This window comes from Siphateles boraxobius, unplaced genomic scaffold (assembly GCF_051911475.1).
Source record: "Siphateles boraxobius isolate OS27281-9 unplaced genomic scaffold, OSU_SipBor_1 77, whole genome shotgun sequence".
Taxonomy (NCBI): Eukaryota; Metazoa; Chordata; class Actinopteri; order Cypriniformes; family Leuciscidae; genus Siphateles; species Siphateles boraxobius.
Window position 1 is genome coordinate 12,431,223 of NW_027509205.1, and position 22,355 is coordinate 12,453,577.

At 38.1% G+C, this 22,355-nt stretch overlaps 1 protein-coding gene across 2 annotated transcripts; it reads right to left on the reverse strand.

Annotated features, from left to right (window-relative positions):
• Positions 1-1,674: 1,674 nt before the first annotated feature.
• On the reverse strand, positions 1,675-22,152 carry ctnnbip1 (catenin, beta interacting protein 1). Of its 2 annotated transcripts, none has more exons than XM_077218083.1 (4): positions 21,988-22,152; positions 15,413-15,530; positions 14,815-14,905; positions 1,675-3,552 (listed from the first exon to the last, which is right to left on the reverse strand). In XM_077218083.1, the coding sequence occupies exons 2-4, from the start codon at positions 15,506-15,508 to the stop codon at positions 3,494-3,496; spliced, it is 246 nt and encodes an 81-aa protein (XP_077074198.1). In that variant the 5' UTR covers positions 15,509-15,530; positions 21,988-22,152; the 3' UTR covers positions 1,675-3,493. The 2 variants fall into 2 exon arrangements, with proteins under 2 accessions (XP_077074198.1, XP_077074197.1); XM_077218082.1 differs by having other exon boundaries at positions 3,362-3,552; positions 15,413-15,527; positions 21,988-22,081.
• Between the last annotated feature and the right edge of the window lie 203 nt (positions 22,153-22,355).

The window sequence follows — 22,355 nt, forward strand, 5'->3', positions numbered from 1 at the left end:
AGCCTCCTCTAAATCACAGGATTTGACCATCTGTGGAAGATGGCTGGAGAAGCACTGAGCAGATGTTGGTTATTATATGGGGAATTCATGTAATCAGAATGGGGAAACATAACACAATCTGCGGTTAGCAGCAGCCTGTATACTGTACCTTCACCTACGGCTTCTAAATACAATACAGTTATATCCACTCAAGGACAAATTCACTGTAATACCAGATCACAAATGTTTATTTTTACTTGGAAACAAGATTCACAAATGTGGCCTATACAGCATCCATTCCTCTTGGAACTGGCCAGATCACTTTGTGATGCTGGTGGAGGAAACCGTTTTCTGACCATCTCCTCCAAAATACCCCAAAGTGGCTAAAAAATATTTAGATCTGGTGACTGTGCAGGCCATGGGAGATGTTTAAACAACACATTCAGGTTCATCAAACTTTTCCGTCACAAGTCTTGCTCTGTGTATTTGTGCATTATCATGCGGATTCACGCCACCCCCTTCAAGGTACAGTGTTTGAACCATTAGGTGCACATGGTCCTCCAGAATGGTTCGATAGTCCTTGGCAGTGTATCAAGCGCAGTAGGGAATGCCATGATATTTGAGCCCAAACCATCACTGATCCACCGCTGTGCTTCACTCTGGGCACGCAACAGTCTGGTTGTTTAGCCTCTTTGGGGCTTCTCCACACTGTAACTCACGGATGTTGAAAAGTCAGAGAAGGGGGACTCATCAGAGCAATACATGTTTTATGTTTTTTAATACAATTCGTGTTAGTGCCCAGACATCCCTTTCAGACAGCTTCCTCTTCCGTCGACAGTTACTCCTGTTGGATGTGGTTCATCCTACGTGGTGGTATATGCATACATTACCCTGGATACAACACAAAGACCTGCTGTCCTGGTCACAGATGAGACACGTGCCAACAATTTGTCCTGTTATCAACTCTGATATGTCTCCTATTATGTTGTGTGGATTGCAATATTTTATGTACAGCTGCTCTACTGCTCTGCTAATTCAACCTTCACACTCGGTGTGAAGCAGTGAAGCTTGGCCACTAGGAGTGCATATAGGCTTGAAATCTCCAACACTATATTGGCTAGAGTTTCAGTTCCATATATAGGAAATATAATATGCCCATTTTAAATAAATGAATCAAATGATTGATGAAAACCTGATTAACCATTTAATTATTGAAAAGCGAGTACCAAACTGAAATAATCTTTTTTTAATTTCATTTTAATTTAACAGCAAGTCATTGCTCCTGTCAAATAATAAAACATGCAATACATTGATAAATATTGCAATACTAAATATTATTTATGCACTACAGATTAATTAAACAGATCAAATTTGAGTTTTATTAGAGTTTGTTTTAAAGAAATGTATCACTTATCAAATAGCATAACTATCTGCATGTGTATTTACATTTAAAAAAAATTGCTCATCCATAATCTGTTGTGTCCTTGCTTATGTTTTTCCTGTACTGGTATCTTATCAGATCCCAGAGCAGATTCCAAAGACTTCCATAAAGTGGAGCAAAATATGCCCTTATTATGAGATTTCCCTCCAGCTTAGTTCTTATCTCACAGACAGAAGGGTCGAAACACACAACAGTCTTACATATTTGATTTGAGAATACATGCCACTGGAAACAAAAACTTTCAATACAACAGGCAGTTTTCAACTCCTTTAATGGTTCAGTTGGTATAGATTTTGGACGCATTTAAGTCAAGGGACGAGGTCGATGGCCATACGGCAAAAAAAAAAAAAAAAAAAAAAAAAAAAAAACCATTCAATTGAATTTTAAAACAATTTAAAAAAGCAATTCACATTAAATAGTTTAACAGCTCATGCGAGTAGGGACAACATGCAATGAAGTCAATGAATTAAACAAGAATCCAGAGTGACATTCATATGGTTGCAAAGCTGAAAGGCAACGAACCCAACCTGAAACGCATGTAAGACACGATTTGAATGATTCTGATGTTAAGAAACAATGCATAGACAAAACAAGGATTTACAGTTAAAAGCAATCAGATGCACGTTCCTGTCATTGGTGAAATAATGCGTCTGTCACGTGGATAAGTAGCCTTGATGACTGAACACATTCAAATACTTATTGCTGATATTAGCGAGAACTATAAAAGCCATTTCCATAAAAGGACTTACATCCACAGATTAAAAAGAGGTGTACATTGAGGCTCTCGTGACCATTACAGAGCTACTTGAACACATACACTGTAGATCACAATGCAGGCATGCGTCATTTCAAAACACTAGGATACAATAATTATGTTAAGCAAGTTAACAAAACATGAATACGCATTAAATACCGAACATGAATTAATGTTACCAATAAGGTCAGAGGCCAAAACACAAAATCAAATTGAAAAAGTTAGGTTTTCAATTATTAAGGTATCGTGGGACGTTTAGCGTCCTCGGAATTAAAACAAGCTCATATTCATCTTCGTCTTCAATAAGAATAACTAAAAACGCGTTTCCTAGCACCACTGAATCACAGTCAAATATACAGTGCCGTATATTCGTGTCCGAGAACGGCACATCCTGTTACGACGCTTAAGGCTGAGATTTCCATTTGACATGTAAATTTGTGGTTATTATGGTTTCATTCGTATTAAAAACATGTGGTTACAAATCAGGATTGAAGTTTAAAAGGGTTTGTGTCTGTTTACATTTTAAGACATTGAAAAAATAAATAAGGACCTAAGACATTCATTAGATACCTTTAGAAATATTTTACATAAAAACACAGTTGGCACAACTCGGTCACTTTTCTATTTTTTTCTCACGTTCTGTACAAAAATCTATGAAATTTCACATTAATCCAAACATCGAAAAAACAGATAATGAAACATTAGGTAATTTGTGTACATCGTTCTGCGAGTGTGTGCTTGTGTATGGGCCTCGGTATCCTCCACAACAACATGAATGTTATTTGGATGAAATTATGATGTGAACAACAACCAAATTAAAAAACCTGAAAATAATAAAGTAAACAAACAAAGAAAATCTACCTGCATGATCTTGTAGACAGTAAAACGAGAAACTACATACACAAAAAAAAAATTGTCAGTAATAACAACCCATTAGGCGATTTATATTTTTTCGTAGTTTGACCAGACAAATGAAGATCTTGGTCCATTAAGTCTCTCATGGGAACAAATATAAAACGCCAGTTTTACGGAAACATGATGCAAAAAGAAAAAAACAACAACTTAAAAACCCCAAATCAAATATTTACCCGCCAGGACTCTTTCTGACTGGTTTGCTGTAAGTCACCAGGTAGTGCGGCCGCAGGGCCCGATAGTGTAACAGTTAGTGTGAGGAAGAGGAGGGGAATGGGGAAGAGAAGGGAAGTGGGGCAACTGGCATGCAGAAGAGCCCCGGCCCTCTCCCGTCTCAGGCTCCGCCCTCTCCATCAGTCAACAGTGTTGTGTTGTGTACATCTCTAGTGACTCGGCATGGCGAGAGGTCACTGTCTCCTGTCTTCAGTCTCTGATCTTGAGAAGGCCATCACCACGTCCTCAGCTCCTGGGAAAAGGACAAAACAATCAAAACCAATGATAGGATCTGCATCAGACGATTACCGGGTTCAACTGGCCGGTTATTATTCCACATTCACAGATTATTTGCAAAAAAATACAGTATATCAATCATTCATATATATTTTTATAAATAATATTATTAATATTTTAAGTAATTATATAGCCTAAATATTACAGATTTACAGAATTAAAATAACTATATTAAGAAATAATTCTATAAGACTGAATACTTATTTTAAAACTATTTGCACATAGCACTGTATGCAGCCACTCTCCAGGCTATTATCCTAACAGCTTTATTAGGCAAGGGAAATGTAATCTTCACAAAGGAGCAAATTACGTGAGCTCGTCCAATGGCAGCAAACATTATTAAAATGTTTATAATGGCTGAAGAGCAAACAGACTGTGGCGTGTAATTAAACTCAGACAATGTCTTACAATTGTCTGCCTTACAAACATTCCAAAATAAATCTAGGGCTGTGCAGTTTACACTGAATACTGCATACTATTTGTTTAAATAGTTAATAAAACATGCACAAAATATGCAACGGTAAACATGTAGAACAGTACAGTGTAGCACAACTGTTGTGTACTGAATTCTACAAGTTCCACATCTCTTAAATCTGCTTTTTGTAAGTATTTTACCCAAAGTAAAAATCTTTTAATGAAAATAATTCTAATAAAATGAGAAAAATGTGCATTTAAGCATGGGTTCAAGTCCCAGTGAACGCATGAACGGGTGAAAATGTATATCTTGAATACGATAAATGCATCTACTAAATGCATAAATGTAAATGTATTTTGGAAAACCGTACCCAGTATGCTTTGTTGGTCAATGCAGTGTGGGCCATATATTCAGTACATACAGAAAGTTAGTGTTATTTCAAACAGTGCCACGGTATCTAAAGTCTGAAATCTGAAAAGATAAGCCTTCTTTTAACAGCACTGACCCCACTGACCTCAAATCAATAATTCAAACATTCATACTCCAGATGCCCTGATCTCTGCCCTGGGGAACTGTAGGGATGGTTTTTCACAGTATATCATAATGATCCCATTCATAAGAGTCAAAGTAGATCGCATTCATTTGTATTATGAACACAGAGCAGATACATATAGACCTCAGTTTGTGTACACATCCACAGCTTAACGTCAGGGTCAAATCAGCATCTGTTTATGCAGCATCCGGCATGAGACACACGACACCCACATTACCAATCACTGCTTAGTATTTTCTGTGCCGCACGGATAAGAAATGCGACTAAAAGCCTCTATAAATCAAATCTACTACTGTCCATATCTGAAATGCGAGAGACCCATGTGTGAGCCAAAACAAACACTGCAAGAGACGTCCTTTAAAGAGATAAAAATGTCACCGGCGGAAGGCAGGAAGTCTGTACGGCTTTTAAAGAAGCAACGAAAGCGTTTGTGATTTCAGTCAGGTTCGGGCCAAGTCTTATCAAGGGAAGGCACGAATCAATTCCAATCCTGAATTAACGATCCTGCCCGGGGATGGAAAACAAAACCCCTGCAAACAGGATTTGTAGGTCCAGCTGTCCCTAGATGAACACGGATTAATAACAATACCACAAATGTGTAAACAGTAGTAAATAAACAGCAAAACGTGAGCTCTGTCCAGATTATTTTAGGTCAGGACGGTCGTCTGAAGGTCAAAGGCAGTTTGCGGCACAGGAAGGGCTGATGTAGCCCAATATCATATGTTTTGCAACCCAGTTATGGACCTTTTTTTATTGTAAACTGTTTTGACTGACCTAGCTGAAGCTTAATAAGCAGAAAGCAGAACGTCGGCATGTTAATTTCCTCTGCCTTTCATGTACTCTAGCCTACAAATCAGACTCCACTGCCTCAATGTAAAATGACCCGGACTTCTTCTCAACACATTCAACATCAAAGGTGCCATTTTACCTTACTAAAGGTCTATGTATTATGGTGATGTTCTTTACTTTGAATTTCCTAGGCAATATTTAGGATATTTTATCAAACTTAAAGGGATAGTTCACCCAAAAATGAAAATTCTGTCAGTATTTACCTCATGTTGTTCCAACCCTGCCAGACCTTCGTTCATCTTCGGAGCATGAATTATGATATTTTGATGAAATCTGAGAGCTGGATCACTCCTCCATAGGCTTCTTAAGGGATTGACACTTGTTCCCCGAAAAGTTATTAAAGACATTGTTAAAATAGTCCAAAATAGTGACTACAGTGGCTCAATCCTAAGTTTATCAAGCGACGAGAATACTTTTTGTGCGCAAAAACAAACAAAAATAACGACTTTATTTCAACTATTCATTTCCTTCTCTGTGTGCCTCGAGTCAGTTAACGTAGTGTGATTGTGTAGAGCTACGTCACACGTAGGCTCACTATTGGCCGACGCTGGTCATGTGGGTGATGCGTGTGACGTACAACAACAGAAGCTTACGCTGTTAATCTAGTGAACTGACTCGAGGCACACAGAGAAGGAAATGAAAATTTGAAATAAAGTCGTTATTTTTGGGGTTTCTTGCGCACAAAAAGTATTCTCGCCGCTTGATAAACTTAGGATTGAGCCACTGTAGTCACTTGGACTATTTTAACGATGTCTTTAATAACTTATCGGGGAACAAGCGTCAATCCCTTAAGAAGCCTATGGAGGAGTGATCCAGCTCTCAGATTTTATCAGAAATACCTTAATTCGTGTTCCGAATATGAACGAAGGTCTTGCGGGGTTGGAACAACATGAGGGTGAGTAAATACTGACAGAATTTTCATTTTTGGGTGAACTATCCCTTTAACTATACAAAAAAGAGTCTTGCACTGAAAACTAGGCATTAAGTCTGTTTTATGTGGTTATTTGCCTATAACTTTAACACTCAATTGAAGATACTCTTTAAAACAGTCTTATTAAGCAGGGAGGGTAAGAAAAATGACTTTTTATCTTTCTGATTAAAACAAATTAGGAACATTAGCACACAGAGAGACAGTGAATTTGATCCAGACAGCTTCAGACGAGTGTTAGCACCTTACTGAAAACACTAAAGCTTCACACCCTGTTCACGGGTTGTATGTCGTCTAATTCTACTGAAAACGGGTCTAATTTCAGTCTTTCCGACGCTTTAGCTTACAGCAGAATAAAACAAATACTCTTAATATAAAAAGAGCAATGTTTTATGATAGTCACAGAATTAATGTTTATACTTTTCAGGGAAACGTCTCCGCATTATAAGCTGGAATAGGAGAGAAAATTTAACATTCACATGACACATCACCTCAAAAAAAGTGTAAAGACTCCACAGACAGTAAACATGATGCAAATTATGTTTGCATCATATAAAATCAAAACGGTGATGATGAAAATGAGACTGATGCTGAGTATTGAGAGTTAACCATCAACAGCATTTCTTTGATCCTGTATCATCTTCAAAGTTGCATAATGCTTGCGTAACGGCCTGATCATGATCAAGGACGAAGCTTTATAACAACTGACAGGCTGCTCTCAATATCCTCACAGTTAAACTGAATGTGCGTTTAAGCGGAAGGAGGAAGGAGAGACAGTGGAGGAAAATGTCCTTCTCCATCTTCCGGCTGCCTTCGTTATGATTGCGCCACTCCCTGCGACACACGCTGTGTCAGGATCACAAGCCAACGCGCCGCAGACGTCAGAAGCCTATTGAGGCGTCGCCTAGCAACAGCTCGGATTGCATCACAATCCGGCAGGCGGCAAACACCTATGAACAAACAGCATCACAACCCCGTATCACTGCCTCTCTCCAATACTGCCCAGTTTAACCTCGAACCACAATCCTGGAGGATTACACTCCCCCTAATCACAAAACACCTGTGGTCTATGATACTGAATATTAATTGTGAAGGTGAAATCTCTGATAGGATCAGCTTCATTAGACGAACAAGCCCTAATTTTATGAACTTGATGCAATCAGTAAGTTTTCCCACAATTAAAAATAAAATAAAATAAAATAAATAATAAAATAAAAAAATAATACAAATCACAGTTAATAGATAATAATAAAAGCTGTTTTATGGTGTGGGTTGCCTCTCAATGTAAAATAAAAACACAAAAACTGAAATAACTACAAAGTAAAAAACTATAAATGATCTATACCTAACAATTACTGAGGAAAAAACAAAATACACTAAATATGAAACAACAACAAACTATTTCTACAATGGGATTAAACACTGACAAACTGTGGACATTTAAATCAAGTCACCATATGATTAGAGGTTATTTTCTAAATCTTCCCTGTTTAACAGCTATAGTAAGTTTGTCACCTATGAATCATATAATACCAATATAATGATGACACCAGATAGGGCACTCTGATTCAAAGATGATGGCATTCAGATCACCGCTGAGGAGCTGCGAAAGCAGGCATTACTGGCCATTAGGAAATGTGCTTAAACATGGCCAGCAGTGAGTTTGTGGGACTGACACACAACCACACATACACCCCCACACCATTCTGTGTGGATCACGCAAGACACTTCTACGTCTACAAAAACTCAAAAGTAGGCAAAAGTTGACTAACGGTCCCAGATATCCCTCTAAAGTTTCATTTCCATGCTAGAGATCTAGCTGTCAAATTAGCTTTAGCGCGCACACGCACACACACACACACACACACACACACACACACACACACACACACACACACACACACACACACACACACACACACACACACACACACACACACACACACACACACACACACACACACACACACACACACACACACACACACACACACACACACACACACAAATAGTATTATATAACCAATTGGAAATCATAGTTGTTGTTTTTAACCAGTGCATCTATGCTGGTATTTCTGGTACAGACAATGTCTGTAGAGGTGACTGAGTGTCTGACCTATGTCAGGAATGCAGTAACAGTGTTTACTTATTTAGCACTGCTTCCAGAGAATAAATATGTACTTGTTTTGTAATTAATTAGCTCATGCAATCAAATAAATTAAGATTTTTATTTTGTAGAAAGAGAATTGTGAGCTTTAACTTTATTCTGCTCTTCTCATGATAGCTGTATGAGACAAGACAGACAACTGTGTCTAAGGTCATGAAGGCCAACAAAGCAACAGAACGTAATGTTCGGATGTTGCGAAAGTTATCTGTACTGTTAACCATGAATCAGAGCCTGTATAAAATGACATCAACTGATTATCCATTTGACTAAGTATTAGTGTTTCCGTATGTTAACTTAGTTCGAGGCTGGATCTTACTATTTTATATATATATATATATATATATATATATATATATATATATAATAAATAAATAAAAGAGCATATATATGTATGCACAGACACCTATATACACTCACCTAAAGGATTATTAGGAACACCCGTTCAATTTCTCATTAATGCAATTATCTAATCAACCAATCACATGGCAGTTGCTTCAATGCATTTAGGGGTGTGGTCCTGGTCAAGACAATCTCCTGAACTCCAAACTGAATGTCAGAATGGTAAAGAAAGGTGATTTAAGCAATTTTGAGCGTGGCATGGTTGTTGGTGCCAGACAGGCCCCGGTCTGAGTATTTCACAATCTGCTCAGTCACTGGGATTTTCCCGCACAACCATTTCTAGGGTTTACAAAGAATGGTGTGAAAAGGGAAAACATCCAGTATGCGGCAGTCCTGTGGGCGAAAATGCCTTGTTGATGCCAGAGGTCCGAGGAGAATGGGCCGACTGATTCAAGCTGATAGAAGAGCAACTTTGACTGAAATAACCACTCGTTACAACCGAGGTATGCAGCAAAGCATTTGTGAAGCCACAACACGCACAACCTTGAGGCGGATGGGCTACAACAGCAGAAGACCCCACCGGGTACCACTTCTCTCCACTACAAATAGGAAAAAGAGGCTACAATTTTCAAGAGCTCACCAAAATTGGACAGTTGAAGACTGGAAAAATGCTGCCTGGTCTGATGAGTCTCGATTTCTGTTGAGACATTCAGATGGTAGAGTCAGAATTTGGCGTAAATAGAATGAGAACATGGATCCATCATGCCTTGTTACCACTGTGCAGGCTGGTGGTGATGGTGTAATGGTTTGGGGGATGTTTTCTTGGCACACTTTAGGCCCCTTAGTGCCAATTGGGCATCGTTTAAATGCCACGGCCTACCTGAGCATTGTTTCTGACCATGTCCATCCCTTTATGGCCACCATGTACCCATCCTCTGATGGCTACTTCCAGCAGGATAATGCACCATGTCACAAAGCTCGAATCATTTCAAATTGGTTTCTTGAACATGACAATGAGTTCACTGTACTAAAATGGCCCCCACAGTCACCAGATCTCAACCCAATAGAGCATCTTTGGGATGTGGTGGAACGGGAGCTTCATGCCTTGGATTTCAGCACCTTGTTTTTTTGTTTTTTTTAATAGTTTATTTAGATAGGGACAGACACAAATAACATAGATCAACTTTAACAGTCATCTGATGTATGTATCATAGTGTTTTTAGCTAAAGCTAATTCACGACACTTGTCCCTAGTAGGGCTTTTTGATAAAAAATACAGTTTAACATTATTAAAAGGATGAGAAGAAAATTACAATAATAAAAAAAAGAAAAAAGAAATTAAATAAAAAAGGACAGGAAATATACAGAGATAGCAAAGTATAAATACTAAGTATGAGAGCAATATTGTTCCTGAATTAACCACGATTTTGTATTTTTTTGAAGGAGGCTAGTGTTGGGATACATTTCAAATGGTCTGGCAAAGAATTCCATAATTTTGCCCCTTTAACTGAAAAAGCAGCCTGGGCAAATGATGTTCTTCGAAAAGGGATCCTACAGTTGCCTTTTGACACTGAACGGGTGATTAATCTAGTACTTTGCTGTCTTGTTATTGTTTTGCAAAGCGGTGGTGGAGCAGCGTCATTCAAGCATTTGAAGACCAGTTTAACCAGATGCAAGGAAATAAAATTAGAAAAACTTAAAATCTTATATTTGCTTTGAATTTGGCAGTGATGGTACCTTATTCTCTTCTTGTCCAAAACTTTCAAGGCACGGTTGTAAAGACACTCTATGGTTTTGATTGATGACTGATGAGCTTGAGACCATGTGGTTAAGCCATAAGATATGCGTGTTAAAATCATAGAATTAAAAAAATAAAAGCACAGTCAAGAGTCAAGCAGTTTCTTATCATCATAAAACAGCTCAAGTTGGCCATAATGGTTTTACAGATTTTCTTAATATGACTTTTAAAGTTCAACTGATAGCCCAAAATTATTCCGAGGTACTTCACTTCAGGTACTTGTTCAATAAGTTCCCCATTAATTTTTACGTTCAAAAGTTGTGTTAGAGGTAGTTTTTTAATTGAAAAAACATTGTTGAATCAACATTGTTGAATCAATGCCACGTAGAATTAAGGCAGTTCTGAAGGCGAAAGGGGGTCAAACACAGTATTAGTATGGTGTTCCTAATAATCATTTAGGTGAGTGTATAGTGTATGTGTGTAAATATATGTAAAATTGAATACTGTATTTAATAATTAATAAATAAATATAATAAAAATTTATACAATATTATAATAGACACTCAATGTTACTTTCTCCTTTCCACATTCCAGTGTCATTTCTTTAAAGCAGGCTCTGTGGCTCATTAATTTGCTTATCGGGGAAAATAGACATTTAGACTATTACTACTGCAATTAGAAACGGGTCACAATCTGCTACAGCAGAAGAGGATAATGATGTGAACAGCAGGACGGCGACAGGGCTGTTTAATAACATCTACTGCATTATTATGCTGTGCTAGTGGACCACCTAAAAACACTGTTTCACAGCTGGCAAACGACTGTAGTTACAATGAACAAAAATGGACAGGTTGTCTAGGCTTAAAATACCAGAGCCTGAGGGGAAATGATCCATGTAAACCTTTATATAAAAGGTAAACTAAAAGTAATTAGTTCAAACCATCATCAAATATATAAAATAAAAAATGGCTTGTAGTTTGCACACACTATGAGAAAATTATGTTTTCTGTGTGTTTTGGGCAATGACTCATTGGTTTAGTGATAAAGGGTCTTAAGAGCACTCTTTCGCATCAGTCCACTGATGCAGTGCAGTCTGGGATTATACTGTCTGAGGATTATACCAGCAGACACAAGACAAAAAAGACTGTTGACTCGGCTGTGTCAGTCTAAAAGATGGATAATACACAACTAACTAATGCATAGCTTTGAACTCTTCTTTAAAAGGACAGGCACTTTCACAACAAAGACAATAAAAGCTTGTAAAGGAGGACGTAAAAGAGCAGCTTCCTTTCAAACGCTTTGCCACACAGACACGACCAAATGAGTGAGTGTAATGTTCTCACACCGTCCGTCTGTAATTAACAATCCGGCTTGACTGAAGATCCCCTAATGAGGCCTGTTCCACTCCCTCATCCACACAACACCACGAAGCCCTTGTCCACTCCGCTCGACACTCAATTCCATCGCCATGGAAACTGTCTACTGTACTCACTTTGTTGTTCAGTTCCCAAGGCATCCACAAAAGGGGCGGCAGGCTCTCTCGCAGCCTCATTGTCGGCTTTCAGCCAATGATGAAGATGAATCAGAGACAGGCCTGCCACTCGTGCTTCTTTTGGATCAAAATTATCAAGCTACCTCTCATCTAATTTACATTTTATAATTGTTTATAAAAATAAAATATTGTATGAACAGGACACCAAATGCACATATTCGCCTAATTATTGCATAAATAAAGAGTTGCCTGATCATTTTATCTTAGCTGCATCTATTTCTTCAGGCCTTGATAATGATTCTGCTTGGCATGGTATAAAGCTTTGAGCTGCATGAACCATCAAAGTTCTCCTACGCCCATCATCCTCCCCCAGACACCACCATCCAGTTTCATCCTCTAAACTTCAAGCCCTTAGATGAGATTAGTTGCATTACAAAAATTTTCATATGCGTCTATGGTAATTAGCCAATTAGATGGTCCCAAATGCAAATTTGTTTAATCCGTAGAATAGTAAACAGGGAAAGTAACAGGTTTGGAGCATCTGAAGGAGTAAACATACCAGGTTTGTACACAACTGAAGAAGATCGGAGTGCAAAACTCACTGTTGCAATGCTTGGCTGTTGCTAAGGTGTTCTGGGTAGTAGTTCTGGGAGCCTATCCACAAGTATTTATGTTATATATGGTGTGGATCCCACCTTCATGGTCAGATAATCAATCAAACCTGTCCAGCTGAGATCGAAATTGACAGCATTCAGAATAGCACGATCATGCCAAAAACAAAAAGAGAGAAAGAGAAAGAAAAAAACATTCACCACAGAAGTGTTTATTCACATGTGAGAACAATAGCCATTGAGAAAATGAAATGGTCAGCATCAGTGGTCCGAGTCTATTCAGCATGTGTTCGTCTGCACACAAACGTGCTACTCTGCCCATCACAGATGAACTCCCATCCTTATACGGTTCTTATTAACATACACACAGCAGCCCTTTAATTTACAGATGAGTCATACTTGTAAATATAAAGACATATAGCATTTATTTTTTGTAAGCATTATCAGAAGCAAATTAAGCCATATCTGCAAAGCTATACTAGTCACTGGGTGGCTCATTTTCCAAGGTGTTGGACGCAAACACAGGCTCCTCTGAGACAGCTGGAAACATAAATAATTCATCCAACTGTGGTATAGTCCCCTGAGATGCGGCACTATTTTGCCTGATGTGAAAGAGAAAGCATCAGTGCGAGAGTGTGTTGAGCTAAAGTGCCATCTATATGCACCAATACTTCATAGTCATCATTCAGAGCAGCGCCGGGAAAGGTATGAAAGCGAGGCTGTGAGGGATAGACTCATCGTGTTTTCAATATCATCCACTGTACAAAGCTCCTAGATCACTTATAATGTTCCACAGCTCCTGTTGTCCAGAGTTGTTGGTCTACTGAAATTTCACATTAAATAACAGTACAACCCACTGCAGAGATGTATGTCCATCCCTCACAGCCTCACTTTCATTCCCGTTAAAAATCAAAGACGGCGCTGCTGTGAATAAGGTCTATTAGCCAAATCCTCATATAGCTGCGTTGTGATCCTACATTATCCATTTTCTTTTAACTAAATTAAGTGATTATTACTACTACTAAACACATTCCATTTGACCTCAGCAGACCTCTAGCATTTTTAGCACATGCTTTATTTAAGGGTTCACACAGATCTTACGCCAGAGAATGAGATGTCAGTTTCTCTTAATGGAAACGGACTGATCTTGGAGCAGCTCCCCTAACATATTCCTGATGGCCCTTGTCTGTGCATTAAACAAAGGTTATTGTTCTTCATTGCGTGTTGTTCATTAAGTCCCTTTCATCTCTGCCTCATTAGACTGCATTTGATAGACAGAGATCGCTTTCATCTTAAGGCTGCCGTTTCCATTTTTTTATTCTAAAAACACATCACATCTTAAAATCACTCACCAACGATGGAAGATTTCATAACATTGGAGCAAACGCACACAAAGATCTGCTTAAAAAGGATTTTGAGCAAGACCAATCCCAGATGTACAATACACATCTATATCAATCAATCTTGTGCTATTGCATTATTTATAAAGATCATTCCAAAACGAGCACTTTACAACCAGGCTTATATGCATATTTAATGAAAACAAAATGTGTGCTCCACACTTTTATGCACCACATGGTAATGTTATTTACAACATTCACATTTCTTCCCTGTCAAAAACACATCACATTTTACAGAGCATTTGAACTCTATGACAAGGTGTTCAGTTAATGCATCTTAGTAAGACTGAGCATTACAGTGTCATTCTCACTATAGCATATAACGGAGTGAAGTTAACTTGCTCAAGAACTTAAGATAAACTGATCAGAGTTAAAAACACAGGAAAATAACATTTGTAGCGTTCAAACTGCCTACTTTAAATATTTATGTTGTGCTAGCGCCCCCTTGTGGAACAAGCTACAGCATCACATTGTCCCAATATAAACAAATCTTGCCAATTTTATATATATAAAGAGAGACACAGACAGACAGACAGACAGATAGAAAAAATCTAATATATGCATTGTCTTAAATCACCTTACCCTAGTATTTATGACATTTTAACGACACCATTTCAAATGATGAAATAAATCAGGAAAGGAAAGAATAATTCTTCTAAGCTATCTTAGTAAATAAGAATGTTAGTGGTAAAGGGTGGAGGTGTTAAGGCTGTAAATGTTGACTTACCCTGGTCAATAGGGTGCTGTGGCAACTGACTCATCTGGCTATGCACCACTCCTGCATAATTCCGCAGAAATGCTTCCTCATTTGGTGTCAGCTGGAAGGGTGGGGACAAAAAAAAACAGATTCACATATGGCAATGAAAATCCATGCCAGTGTCTGGTTAAGAACTACTTAGAGGTTTTAAAATGCAACTAAACTGTCATATGCTAAATCAGTTTAAATGAACAATGAAACAGTCACCATATTCAAGACAATGGCTGATTTCTATATTTTAAAGAAAACATAAATATCCAAACAATAATCAGCTTATTTTGCATTATTAATCAAAGCAGGTTTTTTTAATTTATTTTTTTATTGTAATAGTCAAAAAAATGTAACCAAGATTGTGCAGCTGGGGGAAAAATAATATTAACCAATTACTTTTTTCTTAATGATGTGATTTAATGCTCACAGATACAATCATGTCTTGCTCTAATTATTTCTCACAGAACATTTTTTCACCTCAGAAATGTCACATTGATTATGTTAAAAATGAATGCCATTTCATGCAGTCTTTAAAGGACATCAGAAGATGCCTTATTCTCACTGGTCTGACACTTACATTTGATCCCATTTTCTTGAGCATGAGCAGCACCCGCACCTTCTGCTGGATGTACATCTCCTCAGGAGACTTGCCAGGGGCTTCCTCTCGGTTCATCCCCCCTGCTCCTGACGCACTGCTGAGCAACCGCACACAGAGCAAGAGAGTATTCAATTATTCATACCTCAAATATATTTTCAGAACTCGTGAGTTGAATATATTCCTGCTTGGGTTTCATACAAAAAATATAATGCATGAGGGCCAAAAAATGTGAATTGAACTAAAATGAACTGCAATGAACATTTCCATAACATTTATTTGGTAACACTTAAAGTTTCATTAGTTAACTACACTATTTAACATGAACTAATAATGAACTGCACTTCTATAATATTTATTGTTTGTTAATTTTGACATTTACTAATACATTATTAAAATCAAAACGTTGTATTTGTTATTATTAGTTATGCACTGTGAACTAACATGAACAAACAATGAACAGCTGTATTTTAACAGTAAAAACATGTATTGCTAATGTTTATTCAGGTTAGTTAATACATTAACTAATGTTAACCAATGAAACCTTATTGTAAAGTGTTTCCATTTATTTAAACGGAACAATACGTTGTAGAGAAGAAAAAACATTTCTACCTGTACAAACTGGCATACATATCTGGCTTAAATATCAAACCCATCATAACCTTTGCAGAAAGCTTCTAATTAAGGAGAATGACAGTGTCTGAAGTCTGAACACACTTCAGATCATGGAGCAGGTTGACAGCATCATAAATGGCCCTCGTGCATATTTAATGATAGATCTAACAGTGCTCCCAGCTTTCCCTCGTCTTGCTCACTTCCTAATGACCTATTTTCAAACTTACACTCAGTGTGAAACAATTTTAAGGACCTTGAGGAGCAAATAAAAAGGAACAATCACAGTTGAGAAAGCCACATGCTTAAGCGCAACAGTGAATTTTCAAAACGATCTGATGCCTCAAATGTTATTTTCCAGAAAAAGCATCACAACACAATAAACAAAGAGACAGTCTGTGGTCATACCATCTAATCCATAATCAATGCGATAATGCATCTCACACCAATTTCATGTGGGAGAAGAAAAAAACAAACAGAGTGGCACTCTATAGAGCAAAATGAATGACATCAAATATATTCTAGGGTTTTGTGAATCTGTCAGATTGAATCCTTTGGCGACATCCAGAGCCTGTGATGTCTCACGCCCTCTTATCTGCACAAAGAGCCTCTAATACATGTCGACAGCTTGTTTGATGTGGGGTTAGCCTATATTTCATTGCAAAGCTGGCTCCAACCCTTCATTGCACGACAGATACATTTGTCTGGCCTTGACTTTAGGAATGACAGTACCTCTCCATGGCCAATCTGGCGTGTTAACAGCTTACATTTCTGAAGGCACTTAAATGTAAGCCGGGAAAAGCAATCAAGACAGAAAATGGTATAGAAACGGTATAGTGATGCTGGCAAAATAACTAATCTACATTTCCTCTATACAGTCACAGACTCATCAGTCACCAAAGGGCCGTGCCATCAAAAGGGCTTCATATTCAATAAAGCATGCACTTTATTCTGCTGCGTCTCGCTGGCAGCCGTGGGGGGATGAGGAGTGCTCGCAGATGAAAGACACGAGTGGGACCGGAGAGGCAGCTCTGTGACACCAGGCACACCTTCAGGGGGGAGACCGTTCACTCTCCCTCTCTCGCTTTTGATCATGACTGTCCTTCCTGCTGGAAACAGACAGGCCAGACAGCAGGCAGACTCACTGCAGCTCAACACCCAAGAAAAGCCTGAGCAACAGCACCATTACTTCACCCTTCCAAGACTTCCAAAGTAAGAATCTCGGAAAAAATGCCCTATAATCTCTCAGGGCTTTAGATCTGTAGCAAACCTCAGCTCTGGAAAAGGTGGTTTGTTCGAGCAAGTCTTCAGATTTCATCAAATATGTAGATGACAGACTGTAAAAACTGGGAAAACAAAATAAAAACAAATTGAAAATCAAAATCGTTTGTTAATCAAGCCGTGACACAACACAGGATGACTTAAAAACATAAAATGGTACATTTAGGAAAAACTAATTTGGAAAAGAAGAGGTTATGAATGCAAAACATTGGAAATCTGACTGTATAAATGACTTTTAGCTGGCATATAACCAATATTACAGACCTATAACGTTCTGCCAGTTGCTTTAAAAATAAACTTTTCACAATGAAGCCGCAATCTATAATTTTACGTGCTTTAGCCAAAACTGTGTCCTAAATTAATTTCCCTGACTCAGAGTGTAAAATATGTCTGTTGTTAATATTCGTATTACATTTTAATAAACTTTTGTTTTTAAATTAATTATTTATCATTTAACGCAACATCAGCATCATATTAGAATAATAAATTATATATGTGTATATATATTCTTGACAAACTCAAGAGTAATAAAATTATACTCATAATACCAATAATATTTAATAAACATAAAATATAATTAAATAATAAATAAATAAAAATACTGGCATTTTATCACATTAATCTCAAACCCATATTTGGATGAGAATAAATATAGGAATCATGTAGGAAATTCTACAGGATATCCCTAGAAGACATAATTAAATATAATTAGCATATATGAATATGAATATATGAATAACTGATAAAAAAAATAAAAAAACATCTAAAACACTGATTCCACACACACTCCTCATCAAGCGACAGGCAGCATGTTACCTTAATCTAATCTTTTTTCACAAAGAATCCAGGCGAAAACATCAATCTAATCAGTTTTATTGCCGCCAGATGTCATTTTAGACTTTGTCTGATTTCACAGTGGAAGATGTCAAATCATGTGACGATGGGTCCTTTGGGCTGACAGCTAAATATAGAACACCTCCCCTCTGGTTCAGTCATGACCCAGACTGCACTGAGGCTCAAATCAGTGTCATTTGGTTTCCCACAGTTTAATTGGGGCTTAATTCAAATTACAAGATAGAGAAAAGCAGATAAAGTCAAAGTGTTTTAGTCTTGGTACGGTCACTGGGAGTTATCTCACTGGTGCAAGGTCACGGAGTCAAAGCAACGGGATGTTCATCAGTGACTCCTGCCACTATCCATGTAGGGAAGGTGCAGAAGCTCAGGAAGGAGATCCACAATCCAGATAGCAGTTCTATTTATAGACTCATCAAGCCATTTGAATCCTCACAAACAGTTGCAGAGAAAGATTCCTCAATTGTTTGAACATCACATGTGACAGAAACCATGCATCAGAAATTCATCTTCAACTCAAGAAACATCTTTTGCATAAGGTCAGTATGAAATATCTGATAATGCACAAGTCCCTACTGTATAGTATGCAAAAAGCAGTGTCAAACATCGATGCTGGTGTTGAAATGGGAGCAATTCCCTGCAGCCGTGTTCCAACATCTAATGGAAAGCCTTCCAAGAACAGTGAAAGATAGGGAGGACCAACTTTAGAAATGCACATGGTTTAGAAATGACGGTGTGGTGGTTGGGGGTCTATATACTTTTAGCCTTGTAATGAATCAAAAGCAATCAAAATCCTTCTGTTGACCAAACTAATTCAGCTCATCAAAAAAAAAAAAAAAAAAAAAATGCACTCAAAACATAACCGTTTCAACTCGTGACTTAAATGAAAAAATAATAATACAAAAAACTGCTGTATTTGCAGCAAGAATGTTAACAGTTAGCCAATCACCATCTAAAACACAATTGGCACTAATGGTTTTCCATAGTATACAGATCCCAGGCCAAAGTGGGTTTTTCTATGGATCTTAAGATGTTACATAACCTTTGCCTGCCAGTGAAAACAGGCAATGCTGGCTTGAAGAATTATTGGATGGGACCAACTGCCAAACCCAAAACTAATTTAACTTCTGTCAGTGAACACGTCATACTGACCAGCAACATTTTTTCAGTTTTGTTTGAGAGAATTGTGAAGCAGCAGAGGGCACTGTTCTAGTAAGATCTGTTTTATGGCTCACCAACCCTAAACTGAAATCCATTTACATGACCAAAAACCAACCGGGCCAATCAGCATCCAGTAAGTCAGGTTATAATTAAAACCAGACCTGTCCTGACTTTGTTAATCTTTCTCTCCCACAACTTTCCAGTCTACTTTGAAAAAATAAAAATAAAATAAAAGACAGTTAGAAATGATTTTAGCAGAAAATAGGGTGTAACTAAATTTGTTTGCCAATATAAGTCTTGCTTGAGTTGTTTTTGCGCCATGTTTGCCAGCAGATAGCCGTTCACATTTACTTTGTGGAAACAATAGCTACTATATTTGACAACAATAGAGATGAGGCAGCCAGATGACAAATAACTAGGTCATAACTTATTACCAATGCATGACCCTGCAATGCAATCCCTGAATATACTGTACAAAATCATACAGAGAATACATTTTTAAACCTTTTTTCAATTCGCATTTAAAAGGATAGTTCACCAAGAAGTGAAAATTCTGTCATCATTTACTCGCCCTCAAGTTGTTCCAAAACCTGCATGAATCCTGCTGAAGAACAAACACTATGGAAGTCAATGGTGCCCATCAACTGTCTGGTTATCGACACTTTCCAAAATATCTTCTTTTGTGTTCAGCAGAAGAAAGAAACTCATGCAGGTTTGGAACAACATGAGGGTTAGTAAATGACAGAATTTTCATTTTTGGGTGAACTATCACTTTAAGTAAATCACAATTTACTTTTTATGACAATGTGTGAACTGGTTTAAACCGTGCTGAAGATTTTGAAAGCTTATTTTGTCAATGCATCATCTGAGTATTCAGATCGGCCTAGTATTAGCGTTTCACAAGATGGTTGTTGTTATGCACCAGAGCGCTTGTCATGAATCACAATACAAAATCCACTGCAGTGGAAAGCTCCCTTTGGGATCACTGCTGCACCGGCTGTCGGAAATATACAGCTACGTGAAATGACAAGACAATTCTCTCCATAATACGATTTAGGAAAACTTGGGCTCAAACACTAGGCTATATTTTAAGGTAGAACGTCAGACTGTCTTCATGTTGTGTGGCTAATTTGTCTGGGAATGAAGATTTAAACCAGGTAGAAGTTCATAACTCAATTCATATATATATATAATTTTTTCACTCACACACACATTTTTCTTTTAAATTAATATTACATTTCCCAAAAAGGACTGAGATTGTTAATAGGTAAAACAAAATGTTTTGTCTTCAAAGTCAAAGAAAGTGAGGCATTAAAGGGGATTTTGCTAATTGCAACAGAAAGAATCCACATTTACAGCCAACGAGGCTGATTTAAGCCTGAATTCCGGCCTTGATAATGTAGGAGCAGGCCTGTAAGGCATATTAGACCCAGCTTGTGTTGTGTCTGACGGGACAGAACGGAGAGGGGGTAGGGGGATGCCAAGTGACACCAGGGGGGCTGGGCTCCCCAACAACAACAAAAAAATGTGTTGAAGCTTGGCTTGGCAGGAGGTCTGAGTCCATGCCTAAGCTTGTAGCTCAAAGGCAGCTGATGATCGGGACGCAGAGGTTGAGCGGTCCATGAGCCGCACCTGCCCCCCACCCCTTACCATAGAGGAGGGGAAACATCTTTCTCGGATTCAAAGAGCTAGAATCCCTCAGGAGAATGTGAAGACTGAAGAAAAACAGTTTCACTTCCAAGTTCACAAGTAACTGGCCCTGCCTTGTCCCGTCAGCTCTCGAAGCCTGGCGTAGTTCAAGTGCCCACTACAGGCAGACTGCCAGTTTCATAGCCGAATGTGAGCCACACTGCAGCTGACAGATGTATTCTGTATTCACAATGAGTTTAGGGTGTGGAAAGACTAAAAATAGACTATCATTGCCACTAAGACATGATAAAATGGTACAAGTGACTGCGATTCTTTCTGAACTATGAGTCTAGGATAATTAAACAAACCTGTAAAAATCAGACGCAAACAGATGAAAACAAACACAAGAACTCATCATAAAAGTTTTGCACTTTTTTCCCAGATAAAAACAATTAAATCAAAGACATAAACCCGCAATCACATTGATTATTCAAACGTTTCTGTGCATTCACAGCAGCAGATTCATGTGCTGAAACGGGGCTAAAGGAAATGAATGTAAACAGTACAACGTGTATAGATAATAAAGGACGTCATTAATATGCAAATTAGATTGCAATTCGATTTTACCTATCGGTCTAACACTGAACTACAGCAGACAGTTCGCGGACTGAAATCACTCCAGTCATATTCTCTCTTCCTGTGGCAAAACCCGCGCACAAATCGTTCATATATCTTTAAAATTAAGAATGTCAGTCAAACAGACTTTCTTTTATCTACAACTATGGTGTTTAAAAGAGAAAAGTTAGTGTGCGAAAGATACAGGAGGTGTTTTAATAGGCAAACCGGACAGTGAGGCTGTAACAAAGCCCTGAATGAAGTTCCCACAATTCCCATTCACATACACACACACACACACATTAGCTCGCTAGCAACAGAAAACAGCCAAACCGCTTCAGTTCGCCCTTCGTTTTTGGGCGTAATTTTTTACATCCAACTCAAACACCTCCGCTATTATGGCTTACCTCTCCTGGTCCAGGATTCTGTCGTTTTTGTTGTATTTGAGAGCTGTGTTGTGTATAAGGAGGAGTCCTGTTCCGGGGTCACATCCCGACAGTCGGTAGCGCTGGAGTGACTCGAGAGCGTAAACGCGCCGCTGCTGTATCAGTTCCTGCTGGAGCGCTAAGCGACTGTCGCCATCAGAGGGCGCTGTGATGCTGCCGTACACTGGATATATCCGACTAAAGATCAGTGAGCAAGAAAAGAGAAGAGAAGAGAAGAAAATAAAAAATAGACAAGAAAAGAAAAAGTATCCATTATATTATATTATATTATATTATAAGAGCAATAAAAAGTCAACATTCTGAAAAGTACCTAAGGATCAACTGACAGA

What these genes read in the sequence shown, in the direction of transcription:
- ctnnbip1 (XM_077218083.1), bottom strand. Translation starts at nt 15,508, where the DNA reads ATGAACCGAGAGGAAGCCCCTGGCAAGTCTCCTGAGGAGATGTACATC. An exon ending in TCAAGAAAATGGGATCAAAT is followed by an intron (nt 14,906 to 15,412) that starts GTAAGTGTCAGA and finishes CCACCCTTCCAG; the next exon opens with CTGACACCAAATGAGGAAGC. An exon ending in ACAGCACCCTATTGACCAGG is followed by an intron (nt 3,553 to 14,814) that starts GTAAGTCAACAT and finishes TCCTTTTCCCAG; the next exon opens with GAGCTGAGGACGTGGTGATG.